Below are 21,736 nucleotides of genomic sequence, written 5' to 3' on the forward strand. Positions count from 1 at the left end.
TCAGTTTGGATTTAATTTTTTCTTGCAAGGAAAATTTGAAATCATTAAACTGTCTAACTATTACAGTATTTTCAGCTAGAAAATCATGATATTTTAGGCATAAGGCATTAACTTGTTCCTTGCCAAATGTGAAGTCACAATCTGCAATTGCGGAGAAATCAAAAGCTGACCACTCTTGTACCTCATCTTCAGGAAACCTTTCTTCTAACTGAACACAAAGACTATTTATAAAAGTCAACAGCGAACTTGTATCTACTGTGATGTTTTCTTCACATTGTTGGCTTAGTAAAACTTTAACTTTGTCATTTCATGAAACATTGTCTCCCATGTACTGTTTTCTTGTCTTGTTAATTTTGCCTTGTGCAAAATGAAGTGAATAACTCGGTGTCAGGCCACTCTTTTGCAGAATCTTGCACAGTTCAGCCAGTTCTTCAAAGACATCACATAAAACCTGTAAAGCTACTTTGCATGTGATGTTTATCAATTCCTTGTGACAGTATTTAGCCACAGGGTCATTTGACTGATCTTCTTCAAAGTATGTCATCAGGGCCTCATAACTTTTTATTATTGCTTGCAATGCAAAGTGTCTAGATAACCATTGGACTTCATTAAGTGGTCTGAAAGCAACAGAAACATTTAGCTAAAAGATTATTTTCAGTAAGTATAATTATTAATTGCTACATTATTTTAGGTAACTAACCTTTTGTGCGCACATTAATTTCCTTTGTGCGCTGGTTGAAAAACGTGTGTCCGTGCACAGCTCAGAGGGAACATAGGCCACGGCAGTCAGAGCTCAAATTGGGCATAGCACCTGATGATGATGACAGAAGGTGTTGCCTGGATTAGGGAGTGTGAACTATAAAGAGAAATTAGACAAACTTGAATTGCTTGCTCTGGAGTGTTGGAGGCTGAGGGGAGACCTGATAATAGTTTATAAACTATGAAAGACATAGATAGGACAAGTATTTTTACACACTGGGAAATGCTTTGATCAGGCTGCCAGGGGTAGTGGTGAAAGTCGATATGATGGTGCTGTTTAAAATGCTTTTAGATTTGCAGGATATAGATCATGAATAGATAGAAAAGATTTAGTTTAATTCATCATTATGGTCATCAGAGGCATTATGGGCTGAAGGGCCTGTTCCTGTGCTGTTATGTTTATGTTCTATGTTCTAACCATCTTTGCCTGCCATCCAAATTTTTCTTCTCGTGTATGCCAGCAGCACATCAGCAACAAACTACACTACATAGAACTTCATCCCAATTGCTATAGGTCTTACTCTATCAGAGTACTTCCCTTGCTTTCACCCACCTACAGTAATGGATTTCTCCATTTCCAATAAAATATCATGTTGGGTTTCTCATATGAAATTTTAACTGCTTCACTTTCCACAGATGCTGCCTGACCTGCTTTGGTTGCCCATCTCTGCCATTTACCTTTTTTTGTAATCACGTTAGGTCAGTCTTCCTTAACTTACTCGGATAAATCTAATCTCTTGTGCAAGTCTCACCATCTTTACATGTCCATTATACAAACCAAAGAGCATTATGTGCTGGTAGCTGCTGCAATGAAACCATTTAATCTCATTCTATCGCAGACTCTTCTACCCATTTCTTCCTACCACCTGGTATCTCTCTTTTTCTCAGTTCGCACGAAGGGTCACAAACCCAATATAGTGACTGCTTCTCTTTCCACATATGCCTCCTGACTTGTTCATCTTCTCCAGCATTTCAGAGACACATGACTCGTAGATGCACTTGGATGTCATGAAAGTAGAGGATAAGTTTCTGCATTAATTTTCTAATATTTACATGTAGTGCATTTGGATATTGAGAAAGGGTAGAGATTTGTCCATAATTATTAATACTGTAGGGTGGATGCAAAGCAGTTCCACTGAATTTGGCTAATATTTGACTGGAAAAGAATGTAAAACACAAATCTTGCAGAAATCAGATGTTTAGAGATTGTTTTAAAATTTGACTGCATATTTTTCATCTCAACACATTACGAATTTTATTTCAATATTTATCCTTTCTACCAATAACCAAACATGGAAACCACTGCATTTTTCGAAGAATAGTGACCTAGAAAGATGAAAAATTTCAATTGTTAATACTGAATATTCAATTGCTTATTTTGAATATTCATTATACAATGATCCCTTGAATTGTTTCTTGGTGTTTAAAAATAAACAAACCCAGAACCCAGGTTCCCTAAAGCATCATAGTCTCTAATAATACATGTCAAAGCAGGAATCTCAGCTCTGAGGAGAACATGAAAGGTCAGTTAATAATATGGTTAATTAATTGAGCATGAAGCTGAAAGATGAAGTACAATCTAGGAGTGAAGAATTAACCATTATGGTTGTCTGAATGAAAAAGAAGATCATGTAAATATTGGCATTTGAAGGAATCTGCTAGAGAAGGCTGCAAATATCGATTAGGGATGTTATCCATGTGGTGACCCTTAAAGAGTAAACAGTCAATGTTTCAGGCCAAGTCTCTTCGTCACAATGAAAGGTCTCGGCTTAAAATAACAACTGTTTACTTTTTTCCATAGATGCTGTATGGCCTGCTGAGTTCCTCCAGCATTTAGTGTGTTGTTTTGTATTTCGAGCATCTACAATTTTTCTCGTGTTTTTCATTTTGATCCTGTTGCTCTTAAGCCTGTTGATTTACAGACAGCCCCATGGCTTTTAGTCTCCAGGTATCCTCTTCTTCTGGCACTAACTTCTCTCATTTTGCATACCTGCGTTTAGTGGGTACCATGGGAAGCCACCACTCTGACGCACTCACAAAGAATTAGATGCACCCTTTCTGTTCTCTCACTGGACTACTCTATAAAGCCTACAATATAAGCACAAAATATTGGAAAACGGCTTCTTGGACTGGTTCCAACTCTGCTTGTGCACTTAAGTAAAATAGCCCAGGCTAATAAATTGTTTTGTCATTTTTATTTTGATATAAGCTTAAAACTACAGCAATACTGAAGTGAAATGTTTAAAAAGGGATGAACTTTGGATCTCTGGTATCTCTCATGCTTTCCCAAAATGTTTCAGGCCTCAACAGAGGCCTAAATCAAATTGTTCTGGACAATTTCTAATTGTCACTCAATAATTGGCTAATTAGAATAAATTAACTTCATATTCCATAAAGGGAAATTCATATATCAAATATATTTTACTTATTAATTGATCAAATGAATCTAAATAAAATATAGTCATCATATTACAATCCTCACCAATTTACATATGTCTAACCTATGGACAGTCCATACATATGAATAATATGTTTCCAATTTATGAATTTGGATGAGGAAAGTTCTCAGAAATGGGACCCCCTTGGTAACCTGGGGAGGACCTGTATAGATATTCATCTTATTTATCATGAGCTTACTCCTAAATTGGTGATATTGTGCATAAAGCAGCTTTAGATATAGGCACATCAAATCACTTGTAAGCAATGGCAAGTATGAAATGAAATTTAGTTTGGGCTGTTTCTGAGCCTGATGCAGACATTGTTCTTGAACCACATGATTGAAGTTGGAAATCTAGCTCATATTTACTAAATAGGAAAAGTTAATTACATGAGAATCCAGGAATATTGATTTATACAAAATAGGAGATGGAAAGGACTTAAATCATTAAAAATCACACAACATGTTTACCAGATGAGACTTGTCCTCTGTTAGTGTTAGCTGCTAGAATACATGAAAATACCTTCTGTAGTATGATGTAATTGACAAAATCTTCTGCTCTATTCCTTAGGTGACCCGGTAGCTACTGGCACTGGTACCTTGATTATCAGCATGCTGGATGTGAATGACAACCCACCCTCTGTTTATCCAACTGTAGCAAAGTTCTGTGAGGATTCAAAGGATCTCAGTGTGGCTATTCTGGGAGCAACAGACAAAGATCTTGAACCAAACGCTGATCCATTCAAATTTCAGTTGGGCAAGCAACCTGGAGTTGAAAAAACCTGGAAGGTCACCCCGGTCAACAGTAAGAGAACTTTACATTTCAGAAAAGAAGAGATACTCTGATCTTACAGTGAAATTCCATCTCATTGTCTGTACCTCCAGTTGAACTTTGTCTTTTTGTGTGTTTTCCCCCTAGCTGTTAGTCTATGGTTTTGTTTTGCTATGTGGTCTTGTTTGTTTTCATGTCCCATGTGCTCCTTTCCCTGCTCCTGCTCTACTCCGGCCCCTGTATTACTGGAGTACTCTTCCTCTCTCCTGTTTCTCAATATTGCTGTTTTGCTGCCACTTCTGTGTCACTGTGCTCCACCTATCATCTGCCTCTCTGTTTATTGCTCAGTGTATTTTAGCCCTGTATTTTCACCTGTTTGTTGCCAGATTGTGCCAGTGAATTTTCCTGAGCCTTTTCAGTATTTGTATCTGTACTCTGTCCTTCTGAATATCGACTCGACCTGTTTCCTGATTCCGGGTTTTGGATTTCTCTAGATGTTTTGATCTCTGCCTGAACCTTGATACCGACTCGGGATTTGTTACTCAATTAGTATCACGGTGTGCACAGTACTGGGTCTGTGATTGGATCCCTGCTCCAGCCTCCTGACACTCATATAGTTAGATGTTAATCAGCATTCAATGCATTTTCTAATCTTGTCTGTAGTATGAACTCCACATAGACACCACTACAAATGAGGAATTAGCCGGAATCAATGGGGCTGTGAGGCAGCAGCAGCAGCACCACGTGCCACGAATTCCACAAAGACATGAGGAATTTCAGCATTGCCATTCCCCCTTATTCAGTGGCTACATTTAACTTTTAGACCATCCTGCCAATGCCTTGAAAATTTCCTCGTGCACCCCTTTTGTCTAAGGCTGCCTCATCAAAGTCCTCAAGTCCTCTGCAGAACTTATCTAGGACATTGCTTCTGGAGGGATGGCAGCTGAACCAGCTTAATTCTTTGGCCCTCCAGAGTGTAGCCCTAACTCCATTCTTGTAGATCCACTGGATCACCAAAGCTCTTATCTTGTCTGCAAGTTATTTGTACCCAATGAATTACCACATACTCATCCCAAATTCTAACCAAATCACGCACAATATCAGCATCTGAATTAATGGATGTGGACATTAAATTGAGTTGCTTTATCTTCTTTCATTTCTCTTCCTTCTACCAAGTTAGAATGGCTTGCTATATCAAACAGAAAAAAGAAATGTTGAAACAATACACACAAAATGCTGGTGGAACACAGCAGGCCAGGCGGCATCTATAGGAAGAAGCACTGTCGATGTTTCGGGCTGAGACCCTTCATCAGGACTAACTGAAAGGAGAGATGCTAAGAGATTTGAAAGTAGTAGGGGGAGGGGGAAATGCAAAATGATAGGAGATGACCGGAGGGAGTGGGATGAAGCTAAGAGCTGGAAAGGTGATTGGTGAAAGTGATACAGAGCTGGAGAAGGGAAAGGATCATGGGACGGGAGGCCTCGGGAGAAAGAAAGGTGGTGGGGAGCACCAGAGGGAGATGGAGAATGGGCAGGGTGATGGGCAGAGACAGAAAAAAAAACAAACAACTAAATATGTCAGGGATGGGGTAAGAAGGGGAGGAGGGGCATTAACGGAAGTTAGAGAAGTCAATGTTGTGTAGTTTTGTGGTCAGAAAGTGGAGGAAGCTTGCAACCTTCATTATTTGAAGAGAAAAGAGATGAAGGAGAAGTGGAATGTGAGAAGGGGGTTAAAGTGGAGGTTTAAAATCAGAATCAGGTTTATTATCACTGCATGTGTTGTGAAATTTGTTAACTTAGCAGCAGCAGTACAATGCAATAGAAAGAAAAATAAATAAGCAACAGTAAGTATATATGTATGTATATTAAATAGATTAAAAATAGTGTAAAACAGAAATAATAGAAAAAAGTGAGTTAGTGTTCATGGGTTCAATGCCCATTTAGGAATCAGATCGAAGAAGGGAAGAAACTGTTCCTGAATCATTGAGTGTGTGCCTTCAGACTTCTGTACCTCCTTCCTGATGGTAACAATGAGAAGAGGACATGTCCTAGGTTATTGATTATTAAGGGCATTAAAGGTAAAAGTGAAAAGACAGGAAAATGGGGTTGAGGTGAAAAATAATGATTAAATAGGCCAAATGGCCTAATTCTGTTGATCTATCTTATGGAATTACATGTGACAATCCTGTCATCTTCCTGCCCTACCACTCAGTAACAAGCATTTCAGTATTGAATAACATGCATCCATATGCAATTGTGCACATCTTGTCCTGCAGGACCAAAGGAGGTGTGTGCCTTTATGGAGTTAGTAGCAGGTCATGAAAGTGGTTGTGTGGACAATTAAACTAGTAATTAAAAACTAACTGAGTGAGTCTCTTCTTCCTACAGTACACAACATTGACATCTCTCCATTCCCTGTAAATCTGTGTGCCTAACAGCCCCTTAAGTACCTCTATCAAGTTTTCTTCCACTACCAATTCTGGCTGTGCATTCCAGGTACCTAACACTCTCTGAGTAAAAAACTTGTCCTGCACATCTCCTTAGAACTTTCGTCTTTTGTGGATTTGTGGATGTAGGGCACTACAATGGATTCTAGTTAATAGGACCATCAGTCAATCAGGGCACTCACTTATTTGGGACAACTCTTTAGAACAAAAGCTGATCGAGAAAATAGCTAAGATTCCCTTTATTTATTTCGGACAACATGCCACTTTATTGGGGCAGGGGACTGTTGCCGAACAGTTTCTAACTAGCATTGGACATGAGAGCTTGCATGGCTGTTAGACACTACACTATGCTTAGGGTAGTTTTTAAATAGCATCAATTATGTGCGCATGTGCCCAAAATGCAGTGATTTTTGTCACTGGTAGTTGGCGAGAAATAAGTAGTGAAACAATTCAGAACTGTTCTGATCACTGCAGTTTCAAGCCAGAAACAGCTGGGAGTAACAATGAAACAAGTTCAACAAGTTAGGAACTATGAAGATTTTGAAGGTATCAACAATCATCTTGATTGATATGATAATTAAGATTTAAAGGATGCAGTACTTTAAGCATCTGCTCTCATTTTGTTCATGTACAGTCAATCAAAAGAACACATGCACTGGATGAATTCCTCTATTGATAAATTAATACAAGTTTTATAGTACCTAGTAGTTTGTTAGTGTTCTAATTTGTCCCGTATTTTCATTTAAATACATAATTTGTTAGTTAAGCAGTAGCTTGTCTTTTTTATACCTTTTTAACTATCTCCATGAAACTTCAGCTAATTGGGGCAACTGCTTAATTGGGCCAAAGTATAGTAGTCCTGATGTGTCCCGATAAACCAGAATCTACTGTATTTGAATGGTAGACATGCTCTCCTGTTGATGGCTGGTGTATGCTGAATGTGTACTACATTGAACTATTTCTGAGGTACTTCACCTTCTCTTCTAGAATAAATGTCCCTGCCTACTTCTGGATGTTGTGAAGGCTGCTATCCCCTATATTTTTTCTTTCGTGGACATCTCCCAGGCTAACTTCAGCGGGGAAGCTCCTTCCCTTTAACTGCAACAGGAAATAGTGAATGAACATTTTGAAACATGCCTGGCCATTCAAAATACTGTATGGTGCTGATGGAAGGTTTCAATCTTCGGCACTGGCTGTATGCAGACATCTCCAGCGTTATGACCACATGAGGAAACATTAATCATGAAGAAACACAAACAAAATGCTGGAGGAATTCAGCAGGTCAGGCAGCATTCATGGATGTGAACAAACAGTCAATGTTTCGGGCAGAGACCCTTCTTCAGAAGTGGAAAGTAGGGGGAAGACGCCACAATAGAGAGGTGAGGGGAGGGGATGGAAGTGATAGGTGAAGGAAAGTTAAAGGGCTGAAGAGCAAAGGATCTGATAGGTGAGGAGAGTGGACCAGAGGAGAAAGGGAAGGAGGAGGGGAGCCAGGGAGAGGTGATAGGCAGGTGAGAAGATGTAAGAGGCTAGAGTGGGGAATAGAAGAAGGGAGTGGAAGGATTTTTTTTATAACCAGAAGGAGAAATCATACCATCAGGGAGCAGGCACGAATATAGCATAATTACTAATCATGAATTTTGATCCCTCTACACGCATGCAGGGACCACCCTTTTTCGCTTCCAATGTATTTTGTGATTTTTGACTGGATGTTAAAGATAACACAAAAGCAGCATATTGGGAGGTGCTGAGAAATCCGAAGTAAAAGCAGTAAATGGATATACTCAATGGAGATGGACAGATCCTGCAGAGGAAGAAACAAAGTAAACACTTCAGGTCACTGTACTTTATCAAACTGGAATATTTTGGTGAGACAGTGTTGTAGTAATATATTCCCCAGGATATGAACGCATGTTCAACTTCAGTTCTCTATTTAGTTCAAAGGGTGAGAAATAATAAGCAATTGACAAAAGGGATTCCCAGCAAGCAAAGACAGATGATCATGGGATATGACTGATTTTTGGGACAGTTGAATTATTTGCCTTTTTACCTTATATTCTGTCTTGATAGCCTCCAACCTGGTGGCATGAATATCGATTTCTCCTTCCAGTAAAAAATATTTTCCCTTACTCTCCCTTCTTTTTCTATTACCCACTCTGGCCTTTTACCTCTTCTCATCTGCCTATCACTTCCTTCAGGACACCTTTTCCTTCCCTTTCTCTTATGGTCCCCTCTCCTATCAGATTCCTTCTTCTCCAGCCCTTCACCGCCCACCCGGCTTCGCCCATCACCTTCCAGCTAACCTCCTTCTCCTCCCCCAATCTTTTAAATTCTGGCCCTAAAGAACAGTCTCAGCCAGAAACATCGACTGTTTATTCATTTCCATAGATGTAGCCTGAGCTGCTGAGTTCTTCCAGCATTTTCTATGTGTTGCAATGAATTATTGTCTGTTATTGCATTCTCTGGAAGTTCAGTCTCTATGTTAATCACATTTCTTTAATTCCAGAAAATCAAAGAGGTCATTTTGAACATTGGATATTTATTGAATAACATATGTGACACTGATTAAACACTGACTGTGTGGAAGTATTCCATTACACAACATTGATATCTAACGTCCATGAGTAAAGTTTGCACTTACAACATTCATATTTTTGTTTTGTTCCTTCAGGCACTCATGCTCGACTCAGCCTCCTGCATTCACTGAAAAGATCCAACTACAATTTGCCAATTGTAGTGACAGACAGTGGGAAGCCCCCATTGACCAACAGCACAGATGTTTTAGTCCAAGTCTGCTCTTGCAAGAAGAACAAAATGGACTGCAGCACAGCCAACTCTCTCCACATCAGTATCACACTCCTCTTGATTTCTATCATCACATTGTTCTGTGAGTTTGGTTTTCAATAGTTCAGATTCAGGTTTGTTATGGTTCATGTTTATGCACCAAGAATCAGAGTCATTGTCTGAATCGTTTATTATCATTGACATAGGTTGGATACATCTTATGCTATAAATTATAATAAGAAGTTTTTAAAATAAGTAGTTCAAAACTAGTGGGGGTATTGTTCATGGAGTCATTGTTGGTTCATAAATTTGATGGCAGAGGGGAAGATGCTTTTCCCAAAATGTTGAATGTTTTAAACTAGTTGTACTTAATGTATCCTAGGCTCTGGACATCAAGAGTAATGACATGGTAGTGCTGCTACTGCATAGTTCCAGTGTCCTGGGTTTGGTCCTGACCACAAAGTATTGTCTATGAGAAGTTTGCACAGATTTGCATGGGTTTTACCTGGTGCTCTGATTTCCTCCAACATCTCAAAGATGTGCTATTAGCTATTATAAGTTATCCCTTGCATAGTTGGGTGGCAGAAGAATCAGAAGAACTTCATGGAGACTTGAGGGAGAATTGTTTACAGGAGGTGGGACTGATTGGGAATGCACTAAGAACCATTGTATATTGTGTGTTCATGTTGGGTCCTGTGTCCCACTGACCTCTTCAATTGTGAGAAATATAAGAAATATTGTACTTCTGCTAGACAAAAGGTAAAGACTGAATGTAGTTTCAGTAGACTGAATGTAGACTGAATGAAAGACTGACCGAATGTAGGTTCCCCTTCTGAATGGCCTACTCTCAAGCAAATGTTTGTCAGCAAGGTATTTTTTTAATATTTGATCAATGACTCTTTTTTTAAAAAATGTTTAATTGATAAATCACCCAAATGCATGGATAAATTTCACATTTGCTAATTAACTTAATCCAAACAGGTAAATCTGAAATTTCACAGGTCAGACACGGCAAATAAAGAAGGCATAAATTTATTTTCACTTTAATGGAATTCTTCATTAAATCACAAGCGAGGGAATCATATGCTTGTGATTACTGTTGGCAGTATAAAATGAATGTATATTGCATTCCTTATGGATTTCTTCTGATGGAGGGGTCTAAATTACTCAAAACTTAAGAGCCCTGGGAAATATAATGTAGAAACTTTAAATATCGGTCTTCTAAAATTCTAATACGTGTTCTTGGATCATGCTGTAATCTATGCCTGATTCAACAGATTCGAATCGGAAGCTGGATTAATCCTAATGCCTGAAGAATCTTTTCCTTTGCCTAATGTCCCAAGAATATTTTCCATTGTTTTTCCTAGGGCTGAAATGACTAACACGAGAGGGTGCAGTTTTAAGGTGCTTGTAAGTAGGTACAGAGGAGATGTCGGGGTAAGATTTTTATGCAGAGTGGTGAATGCGTGGAATGGGCTACTGGCGACAGTAGTGGAGGCAGATGTGATAGGTTCTTTTAAGAGACTCCTAGATAACCACATGGAGCTTAGAAAAATAGAAGGCTATGTGTAATCCTAGGTAATTTCTGAAGTAAGTATATGTTTAGCACAACATGGTGGGCCAAAGGTCTGTATTGCGCTGTAGGTTTTCTATGTTTCTATGTTTCTGTATCATGCATTAAAGCCCAATCTATCGACGTTGAGTCTCACTTAAGCTTTAAGTTTCAAGTTATTGTCATACCCAGGGTATAAGCACCATAAATATAATCTTTTTTTCAATAGCAGGAGTGCAGTAGATTATGAACATGACAACATAAATTGTAGAAATTGTGATGAATACAGGCATTAAGGTATTATATGTGAATCCATACAGTATAGGGAATAAGGTAGATGATCTTGTAGTGCGGTTAGAGATTGGCAGGTATTTGCTAATGACACAAAGGTTGGGGGTGTTGTGGATAGTCTGGAGGGTAGTTAGAGGTTACAGCGGGACTTCGAAAGGATGCAGAGCTGGGCTGAGAAGTGGCAGATGGACTTCAACACAGATAAGTGTGAAGTGGTTCATTTTGGTAGGTCCAATTTGAAGAGAGAATATAATGGTCACCAAATTATAGGAAAAATATCAATAAATTAGAGAGAGTGCAGAGACGATTTACTAGGATGTTACCTGGGTTTCAGCACTTAAGTTACAGAGAAAGGTTGAACAAGTTAGGTCTCTATTCATTGGAGCGTAGAAGGTTGAGGGGGAATTTAATCGAGGTATTTAAAATTTTGAGAGTGATAGATAGAGTTGACGTGAATAGACTGTTTTCATTGAGAGTAGGGGAGATTCAAATGAGAGGACATGATTTGAGAGTTAGGGGGCAGAAGTTTAAGGGAAACACGAGGGGGTATTTCTTTACTCAGAGAGTGATAGCTGTGTGGAATGAGCTTCCTGTAGAAGTAGTAGAGGCCAGTTCAGTTGTGTCATTTAAGGTAAAATTGGATAGGTATATGGACAGGAAAGGAATGGAGGGTTATGGGCTGAGTGCGGGTAGGTGGGACTAGGTGAGATTAAGAGTTCGGGATGGACTAGGAGGGCCCAGATGGCCTGTTTCAGTGCTGTGATTGTTATATGGTTATATGGTAATATAAATGGTAAGACTCCTGGCAGTGTGGAGGATCTGAGAGATCTTGGTGTCCATGTCAGTTGGACACTCAAAGCTGCTGTGCAGGTTGACAGTGTTGTTAAGAAGGCATATGGTGAGTTGGCATTCATCAACTATGGGATAGAGTTCAAGAACTGTGAGGTAATGTTATGGCTATATAGGACCCTGGTCAGACCCCACTTGGAGTACTGTGTTCTGTTCTGGTCACCTCACTACAGGAAGGATGAGGATACTATAGAGAGAGTGCAGATGAGATTTACAAGGATGTTGCCTGGATTGGGGAGCATGCCTTATGAGAAAAGTTTGAGTGAACTTGGCCTTTTCTCCTTGGAGTGAAGGAGGATGAAAGGTGACCTGATAGAGGTGTATAAGATGATAAGGGGCATTGATTGTGCAGATAGTCAGAGGCTTTTTCACAGGGCTGAAACGGCTAACATGAGGGGACATGTCTTTAAGGTGCTTGGAAAAAGATACTGAGGGGATGTTAGTGGTAAGTTTTTCACACAGAGAATGGTGGGTCGGGGAAAGACATTTCTGATTTGGGTGTTGTGTAATGAACCAGATTTGATTAGATATATTAAGATAATGGAACCTTTGGGATGTAATGAAAATAGTATGATACAATTCATACTGCAGTTTGAGAGGGAGAAGATAAAGTCAGATGTATTAGTATTACACTAGAGTAAAGTGAATTATAAAGGCTTGAGCGAGGAGTTGGCTAAAGTTGATTGGAAGGATCACTAGCAGGGATAATGGCAGAGATGAAGAAATATTGTAAAAGGAGGATGAGGCAACTGTGATTGACATGGCAAGTGAAAGACTGCATCAAAGCAAAAGGGAGGGCATATAATAGAGCAAAAATTAGTGGGAAGTTAGAGGACTGGGAAGTGTTTAAAAACCAACAGAAGGCAACTTTAAAAAAAAACATGAGGAGAGAAAAGATGAAATATTAAAGTAAGTAGCCAACATATCAAAGAGGATACCAAATGTTTTTTTTTCAGAGAAAAGAGTAAAAGAGAGGCCAGAGTGATACTGGACTGCTGGAAAATGATGTTGTAGAGGTAATAACAGGAGAGAAAGAAATGGCAGGTGAACTTAATACGTATTTTGCATCAGTTTTCACCATGGAAGACTCTAGTAGTATGCCAGAAATTCTAGACTGTCAAGGTGCAGAAGTAAGCGTAGTTGCTGTTATTAAGGAGAAGGTGCTTGGGAAGCTGAAAGTCTGAAGGTAGATAAGTCACCTGAAGCAGATGGACTACACCCTAGAGTTCTGAAAGGAGCAGCTGAAGAGATTGAGGAAGCATTGATAACTATCTTTCAAGAATCACTAGATTCTGGAACGGTTCCAGAGTACTGGAAAATTGCTAATATCACTCCACACTTTAAGAAGGGGTGGAGGCAAATGAAAGGAAATCATAGGCCAATTAGGTCCTTATTTCACATTGATTCAAGAACCCAGTGGTGGAAGGAAAGAAGCATTTGTTGAATCTTGAGTTGCGGACTTTCACTTTCCCCTACATTCTGCCTGAAGGCAGCAATGAGAGGAGTATATCGCCTAGATGGGTAGACGATAGCACCTCTTGTTGATGCCCTCAGAAGTGGGGAGGGCAATGTCCGTGGTGGAAGTGACTGAGTCCATACTCTGTATAGCCTCTTAAATTTCTGCCCATTGTATTTGAATACCAGGCCACAATGATTATCTGTAGAAATGTGGAAGTTCTAGTCTCCACTGCTGGCAATAATGGTGGCACCGAATGCCCAGTCCCAACTGGCTGAACTTGCTCACATTCTGTTCTAGTGGATTCCTGATGGAGTCCAATTAGACAGAATGATTTTTCACAGGCTTCCTGGTCTCTAATGTGGCAAATCCATCTTGAGCCAGGCTTAATATGCCATAAGAACAGCAGTCCACCTGCCACTGAGTGAGAAAGAAGCTCCTGGGTAAAAGGTAAAACATTTTTTTACTATTTATTTTGTTAGTTTCAATAACTTAGCATGTGGATAAATTACTTAGCTATTTAATAATAAATATACTGTAATAATATTTTCAATTTTTATTCTAGTTCATATTCTTATTTCTTCTCTATTTATTAATATTTACTGTACATTCATAATTTCCCCTGAACTGAAAAGGCTGTTTATAATCAAGCACATTACTGCATTTGAGTAGCCTAGCATATAAGAATTTCCCTAAACTCATTTGTGAATTAATCGAGTTTTCATAATAAATCTTGTACTTTATTGAGATTATATTGGTTTTCTGTAAATCCATGGAAGTCCTGGTCTTCACTATGGGCAACAATCTTAGTCTCTGACCACACAACTAGCTCTGGGTTTCACACACAAAATGCTGGAGGAACTTAGCAGGCGAGGCAGCATCTATGGAAAAAATACAATTGACATTTTTGGCGTGAACTCTTTGGCAGGACTGTAGAAAAAAAGATGAGGAGTGGATTTAAAAGGTGAGAGGCAGCGAGAGAGAAACACAAAGTGATTGGTAAAACTGGGAGGAGGAGGGATGAAGTAAGAAACTGGAAAGTCGATTGGTGAAAGAGATACAAGGCTGGAGAAGGGGGAGTCTGATAGGTGAGGATAGAAAGTCATAGAAGAAAAGGGGGGAGGAGCACCAGAGGGAGGTGATGGGCAGGCAAGGAGATAAGATGAGAGAAGGAAAAGAGAATGGGAACTGGTGAAGGAGAGGGGGAGTTTTTGGGCATTACCAGAAGTTGGAGAAATCGATGCTCATGCCATCAGGTTGGAGGCAACCCAGATGGAATAAAAGGTGTTGCTTCTCCAAGCTGACTGTGGCCTCATTGCAACAGTTGAGGAGGCCATGGATTGACATATTGGAATGGGAATGTGGTGGAATTAAAATAGGTGGCAACTGCAAGATCCCGCTTCTTCTGACAGACGGAGTGTAGGTGCTCCACACAGTGGTCTCCAAATCTACATCAGGTCTCATTAATATACAGGAGGCCACACTGGGAGCACCGGACACAGTATGTGACACCAACAGACTCACAGGTGAAATGTCGCCTCACCTGGAAGGTCTGTTTGGCGCCCTGAATGGTAGTGAGGGTGGAGGTGTAGGGGCAGGTGTAGACCTTGTTCCACTTACAAGGACAAGTGTCAGTAGGGAGATGAGTGGGGAATGATGAATGGACAAGTGAGTCGCACAGGGAGCAATCACTGTGGAAAGCAGAAAGTGGGGGGAGTGAAAGATGTGCTTGGTGGTGGGATCCTATTGGAGAATACGGAAGTTGCAGAGAATTAAGTACTGGATGCAGAGGCTGGTGGGGTGGTAGGTGAGGATAAGAAACACCCTATCCCTGGTAGGGTAGCAGGAGGAGGGGGTAAGAACTGACATGCATGAAATGGAAGGGATGCGATTGAGGGCAGCATTGATGGTGGAGGAAGGGACGCCCCTTTCATCTCCTTCATTCTGGAATGAAAAGTCTCATCCTGAGAGCAGATCTGACAGAGATAGAAGAATTGAGAGAAGGGGATGGTGTTTTGCTGTTGTTACCACTATAACATCATTTTCTGAAGGGTCAGCAAGAATCTCTGTCAACTGACTCCATCATTAGGTAAAGGAGGAACTATTGCATGTCATAGAGAACACTGCCCACTGACGACAAAATCTAGTCTAATTATTGGAGTTAATGATTCATGTGGGGCAAATGAATTTTATCCATGAAAGGGGTAAGGATAATTCAAAATACATTGCGTGTTGGATTTGACAGCATTATTGCGCATTGAAGGATTACCAAAGTAACTTAAGTTCTAATAGACAGTTGCAAATGGCAAAGTTGGCTATAACTGATTGGAAATGGAGGAGTGAGTTCACAAGTCCCTATTTGTTTCAGAGTGTTAACACCATTCAAATACTAATCACTGCCCTCGCTGTATTACTGTGATTATCTCACTTATATTTAATGGATTGATGACAACAAAACATTGGGAATTTTACCGAAAAGAAAACCTTGACATTTGTAGCTATTTCTTTTGTTCTCTGGGTTTGAGTGCTAATATCATAGACTGACATTTGGAAATGTCTGTATCATTTTCATGAGTAGGGAGAAGTATCAGGAATGTTACCATAGTGATGCAGTTGAGAGGCCTTGTCCATAATGACCATTATATTCATGAAAACTGACATGAGAAACCCCACAGCCAAATGATATTGCACATTTACTGAGTAATAACTTACCTAGAATTAAAGGCATGCACCATTGGCATCTCAACATTATAGTGTTTTCCCAGAGTAAGTTTAAGAAAGTATTTTCATAGATTTGTCTAATTTGTGATGTACTGATGGGACAAATGAGCCACAGGAAGCATCCTTACTCAGAATAATGATATATATTGACTATGAGTGTAGGTTAATTGAAAACCTGTGAAGTTATGATATAAATCTGGCCATCCCTAAACTCATTTGATAAACAGAAACAGTGAGTTTTGTTCTGATATGCACACTAAATGCATGAATGTTAAATTCCACCACATGCATTTTTTAAACTTTAAAATAAAAATGTACAAAGAGGTATTAAAATACCAACATTAAATGTTAAATTTGTGATACAATAACATGACTGTTAAATTCAGCAGCATTTTGTGTGTGTTGCTTGAATTTCCAGCATCTGCAGATTTCCTCGTGGCTGTTAAGTTGCTGGATTAATGGATAGGCCTCTGGGCCATTGATCCAGAGAAACAAGTTTGAATTCCACAACAGTAACCGGGAAAATTAAACTTAAATAGTTAAATAAATCCAGATACTAAAATCAAATCAAGTCTTGGAAAAGATAACCATTCACCTACTGGATTGTTATGGAACTGATCTGGTTTGCTAATTCCCTGTGAGAAAATAAATCTGTAGACAGGTAAGTAGAATTAATGTTCCAGGTTGCTCCAACAGCTGCAGACTACTTTTGCTTTTCAGTCATTGTTCCCACCTCTTCCAACGGATACGTTATTTTATCTAGACCCAACGTTATGGTGGACATGTAATTGAAGAAATTAGATGTAGATTGGAACAGGATTGATAACAGTATATGCCTCAAAAAGCTTTTGTTGGATTGAGTTAAACCTTTCTCCTAAAAATTGGTCTGTAGTAGTTGTAATCTTTTTGTCTTGTGTAAAAATAATGAACTTAATGGGAGAAAGTAACTGGGCAAAGTAACTTAAAATTGGCTAGAGTACTATCTACCCTGAACTTCTTTTGCATTTTTCTCATGTGTTCAAAAAGGATATATTTTATTCTGAAGACCTGTGTTTATAGACCTGATCTATCAGTACCAAGTTGCTCATTTTACAGTTACTGTAAAGAATTGTGCTACAGAATTTTACTTGAGAGAATTAAGAGGAACTTCATCAAGATATTCTTTGGATTGGAATGCTTTAGTTATCGGGAGAGTTTGAAGCTCATTTGCCTTTGAGAGAAGCAGAGTGAGGGGGTAAGCTGTTAGAAATGCAAAGATAATGAGAGCAATTGATAGGATAGATAGTCAAATTCTTTTTCTCATGGTAGAGCTATCAAAAATAAGAGAACATGTGCTTAAGATGAGAGGAAAGAGTTTTAAAGGAAGTACAAGAGCTACATTTTTTTTACAGAAAGAGTTTCTGATATGATGCTTATAAAAGTATTCACTCCCCTTGTAAATTTTCATGTTTTATTGTTTTACAACATTGAAACACAGTGGATTTAATTTGGCTTTTTTGACACTAATCAACAGAAAAAGACTTGTATGTCAAAATGAAAACAGATCTCTACAAAATGATCTAAATTAATTACAAAATAAAACACAAAATAGTATACACCTCCTTTAATATGCCACAATGAATCATCACTAGTGCAGCCAATTGGTTTAGAAGTCACATAATTAGTTAAATGGAGATCACCGAGTGCAGTCATGGTGTTTCAATTGAATGTAGTAAAAATACACCTGTATCTGAAAGGTCCAACTGTTGGTGAGTCAGTACCCTGGCAAAAACTACATCATGAAGACAAATCAACATTCCAAGCAACTCTATAAAAAAAAGTTATCGAAAAGCACAACTTAGGAGATGGATACAAGAAAATTTTCAAGTTATTGAACATCCCCTGGAGTACAGTTTAGTCATTCATCAAGAAATGGAAAGAATATGGCACAGTTGTAAATCTGCCTGGAGCAGACTGTCCTCAAAAACTGAGTGACCTGCGAGAATGGGACTAGTGAGAGAGACCACAAGAGACCTATGACAGCTCTGGAGGAGTTACAAGCTTCAGTGGCTGAGATGGGAGAGACTGCATACAACAGCTGTTGCCCGGATGCCTCACCAATCACAGCTTTATGGGACAGTGTAAAGAGAAAGCCACTGTTGAAAAAAAACTCATGTGAAATTTCACCTACATTTTGCTGGAAGGCATGTGGGAGACTCTGAAGTCAGCCAGAGGAAGGTTTGATTGTCTGATGAAACTAAAATTGAGCTTTTTGGCCCTCAGGCTAAACACCATGTTTGGTGTATGCCAAACACCGCCCATCATCAAAAACACTCCATCCCTACCGTGAAGCACGGTGGTGACTGCATCATGCTGTGGGGATGCTTCATTGCAGCAGGCCCTGGAAGGCTTGTGAGGGTAGAGGGTAAAATTAATGTAGCAAAATATATGGAAGTCCTAGAGGAAAACCTGTTGCAGTCTGCAATAGAACTGTGACTCCGGAGAAGATTTGTTTTCCTGCAAGATAATGACCCCCAAGCATAAAGCCAATGCTGCACAGCACTGGTTTAAAAACAACAGAGTTAATATCCTGGAGTGGCCAAGTCAGAGTCCAGACCTCAATTCAATTAAGAATTTGTGGCTGGACTCAAAAAGGACTGTTCACTTATGATCCCCATACAATCTGACAGAGCATGATCAGTTTTGTAAAGAAGAATGGGGAAAATTTGCTGTGTCCAGATGTGCCCAAGCAATGAGGCCAACTGAAAGTGAATTATGAAAGGTATAGGATGATGCCACAACTGTCTCCAGGTTGAACACTAGGAACATTTGCCCAACAGGACAAAGAGGTGTTGGTGCCAACCTCTGTACCTATAATTGGAAAGCATATTGGAGCAGGGAAGGACCATGCTGCTCAGAGGAAGTGTGAAAATGACGAAAGCCGTGGTCCGACTACAACGGCTTTTTTTAGGGAACATATCTGAGAAGGCATTTGATATTTTAATTAGGTGATTACTTACTTGTGAAATGTGGCTTAGTTTTAAACTGGAAAGAAGTTCAAGGAGGTTCGATGTTTCACTCCTGGACAAACAGTCCTGGCAAAGGACTACAGGCATGATCAAAACTGGATACTCAGAAAGATTGAGGACAGAACTGGACTATTCTCCTGCACAGTAGAGATTGAGTCTGATATCATCTGATGATGACACACCAATCAGTTGAGTAGAGCAGAGAAGAAAGTTCACTACTGCTATTAGAACCACTTCCTGCAGTCTCAAAGTCAACTTCTTCAATCACCATTGAGGTGGGCCTAGAACCTGAGATAGTTTCACATCCACAAATCTCACCTGCCAATTAGATCGACCTCCCTTGTCAGGAATGATGTCATCCCACAAGAGCATGAAATCCTTAACAGCAATTAAATCTTTAAGACTGAATAGATAATTTAAAATTTACTATGCTGTAGATGTCTGTTTATAGTAGTTGTGTTATATATTATAGTGTGTATATAGTTGAGATACATTTTCTAATGAGTTGGAGTTTATAGCTAAGCAGGGAGGAGTGTTGTGTATTTAATATTTCCATAATATTTGAGTAATTTTGAGTATATATTGTTTGATTAAGTATTCTTGATCATTTAAATAATTATGGGTTATTTTTAAAAATACATTAATTGCATGCATCATCATGCTCGCCTGTGATACATGCACTCCTTGCTAAAAGTAAAGATGGAAGTTACATCGGTATTTTCCAGCACCCATGTCTTCTTTGAATTAGTTTAATATTTTGAAGTTACAAAACATAACAGACCCTTCACTCAGAACTGAGAAATTGAGAAACTAGTTAGTCTGGGAGAATTTTAGGCTTGAAAGATGTAGGAAGGAGCAAAGCCATAAAAAAAAGCCAGATAATTTTAAAATCAAAGCTTTATTGAGTAGAGGTTGTTGTTATTCATGGAGAACGGGAAAGATGTTAAATGGCATTCAGTAAGTGTTAGAACTAAGTTTTTAATGACAAGATTTGAAGTTTATGAAGTTTAGAGTGATATACTTGTTCAATATTGTATTATAATAGTATAGAACTATGTTTACTATCAGAACGATGTTAAGATTTTCTGAAGCATGATTCACAAGTAACCATTTCGGTAGGAGTTATTATATTTGTCTTCAATTGTTGTACCTTTGTACTCAATTATTCTTTTTATTTCACAGGCCTGTAACAAGCACTGCTGTTTGATGCTGCCCACGGAGTTGCTGTGGCAACAAGAGGGGAAAAAAAAGCCAAATCCGAAGATTTTACAGGATTTACAGTTGTTCAAGTTCTAGACCTCCTTGCTCCAAGCACGCTTTAATTTGTACCTTCACTAGTCTATCAAACTGTGCTATGGTCAATGACAGCCTCTGACCTTACTAGCTTCCACTAATGGGTTCCACCTCGATAAGCAAGTGTTGCATTGCTTTTCCTTGAAGTTAGACTGAACATCCATTCAGAGGACGTGAAGATAGAGTACACAATTAACCCAATATTCTGCTCTACAATATTTTAATTGTAATGGCAATGAAAAGAAGGCTATTTTGACAAATCAAAACATTTTTTACAGGAGACACTATTTGGAAGCTAAGTAAGACATGCTGTTGGTTCTTGTAAGGCAAATTGTTCTCTGTGTGTCAAGGAAGTTTTAAGACAAATTGTTCTTTGTGTCAAGGAAGTTAAACATAGATTGTGCGTAAGTGGTAAATATTGCTGTACATGCCTTTTGTTTTCTAATTTCTTTTATTCAACCAGTAATTTAAGGCAGAATTAAATTCTGTAACCTCTATACTGCCACATACAGGACTGTATCAGGTATTACATTATGATTACACAACTCTGTCATCACTAACCATGTTTAAACAAAAGGTTTGCATGGCTTCAAATTAGGAATAGCAGATATCAGTGGAGTAAACGGCAATACACCTTCTTCTAGAGTAAGTCAAGACTCTGGCAGTTAGCAATCCAGTGGGTTAAGAACTTGTGACAGCAGTAGGAATGTTGCATGCTAATGATTCTGCATCACTGTGAGGTATATACCAGATGGAAACTGCAATGCAAGAAATCCTCACAAATATCTTGTGACTTCACCAGTCTTTGTCTTCCTTACATTCGATGTTCATTGGGTAGAGATTGTTATCCTCTGCTGGTTTCTTTGATCCACCATTTTATGAATATTGGCAGAGACTGCGATAATCCTTTAAAGTTCCATTGCCTGTTAGTTTTGCTATTGTGGCAGGTTTTGTTGCAATCAGTATCTTAGAACACACTTCAAGCTCTCCAGCCATCTGCCCTCCCCTTTCTTTGTCTGGCTACTGTCTTAATGATACTAATTGCAAACATCCTCTATCACTTTTGCATGTTGTCCAGTAAAACTCAGCCTGCAGGTCTGCAATGCTCACTAACTCTATTCACAAGTTCTACATCATAGGTAAATGTCAAATAGAAGGTATAACTGTAATGTAATTTTCTAGTGAAAGTGAATATAAAGATTGGTGCTGAGGGTTATCCTGAGTTTTAAGGAAACTTCTAATCTTCCTTTCTAAAACTGGAGAATCCAAAGGCAGGAATGGGTTTTCAAAGTCAGTCAAAGTAGGCATATGTTACCAAATACAACCATGAGATATATTTTTCTGCAGGCATTTGCATGAAAATAAAG

The 21,736-nt window shown here is 39.0% G+C and overlaps 1 protein-coding gene across 1 annotated transcript in view; it reads left to right on the top strand.

Moving 5' to 3' along the window:
- The window catches only part of cdh13 (cadherin 13, H-cadherin (heart)), a 1,114,907-nt gene extending 1,094,112 nt beyond the window's left edge, over nt 1-20,795 (top strand). The window contains exons 12-14 of the mRNA XM_059993490.1: nt 3,768-4,001; nt 9,087-9,302; nt 20,259-20,795. Coding sequence (XP_059849473.1) covers nt 3,768-4,001; nt 9,087-9,302; nt 20,259-20,266 — 458 coding nt within the window. The 3' untranslated portion in view covers nt 20,267-20,795. The remainder of the gene's footprint in view (nt 1-3,767; nt 4,002-9,086; nt 9,303-20,258) is intronic.
- Nucleotides 20,796-21,736: the final 941 nt, after the last annotated feature.

The sequence above is a fragment of the Hypanus sabinus genome, chromosome 17 (assembly GCF_030144855.1).
Source record: "Hypanus sabinus isolate sHypSab1 chromosome 17, sHypSab1.hap1, whole genome shotgun sequence".
Taxonomy (NCBI): domain Eukaryota; kingdom Metazoa; phylum Chordata; class Chondrichthyes; order Myliobatiformes; family Dasyatidae; genus Hypanus; species Hypanus sabinus.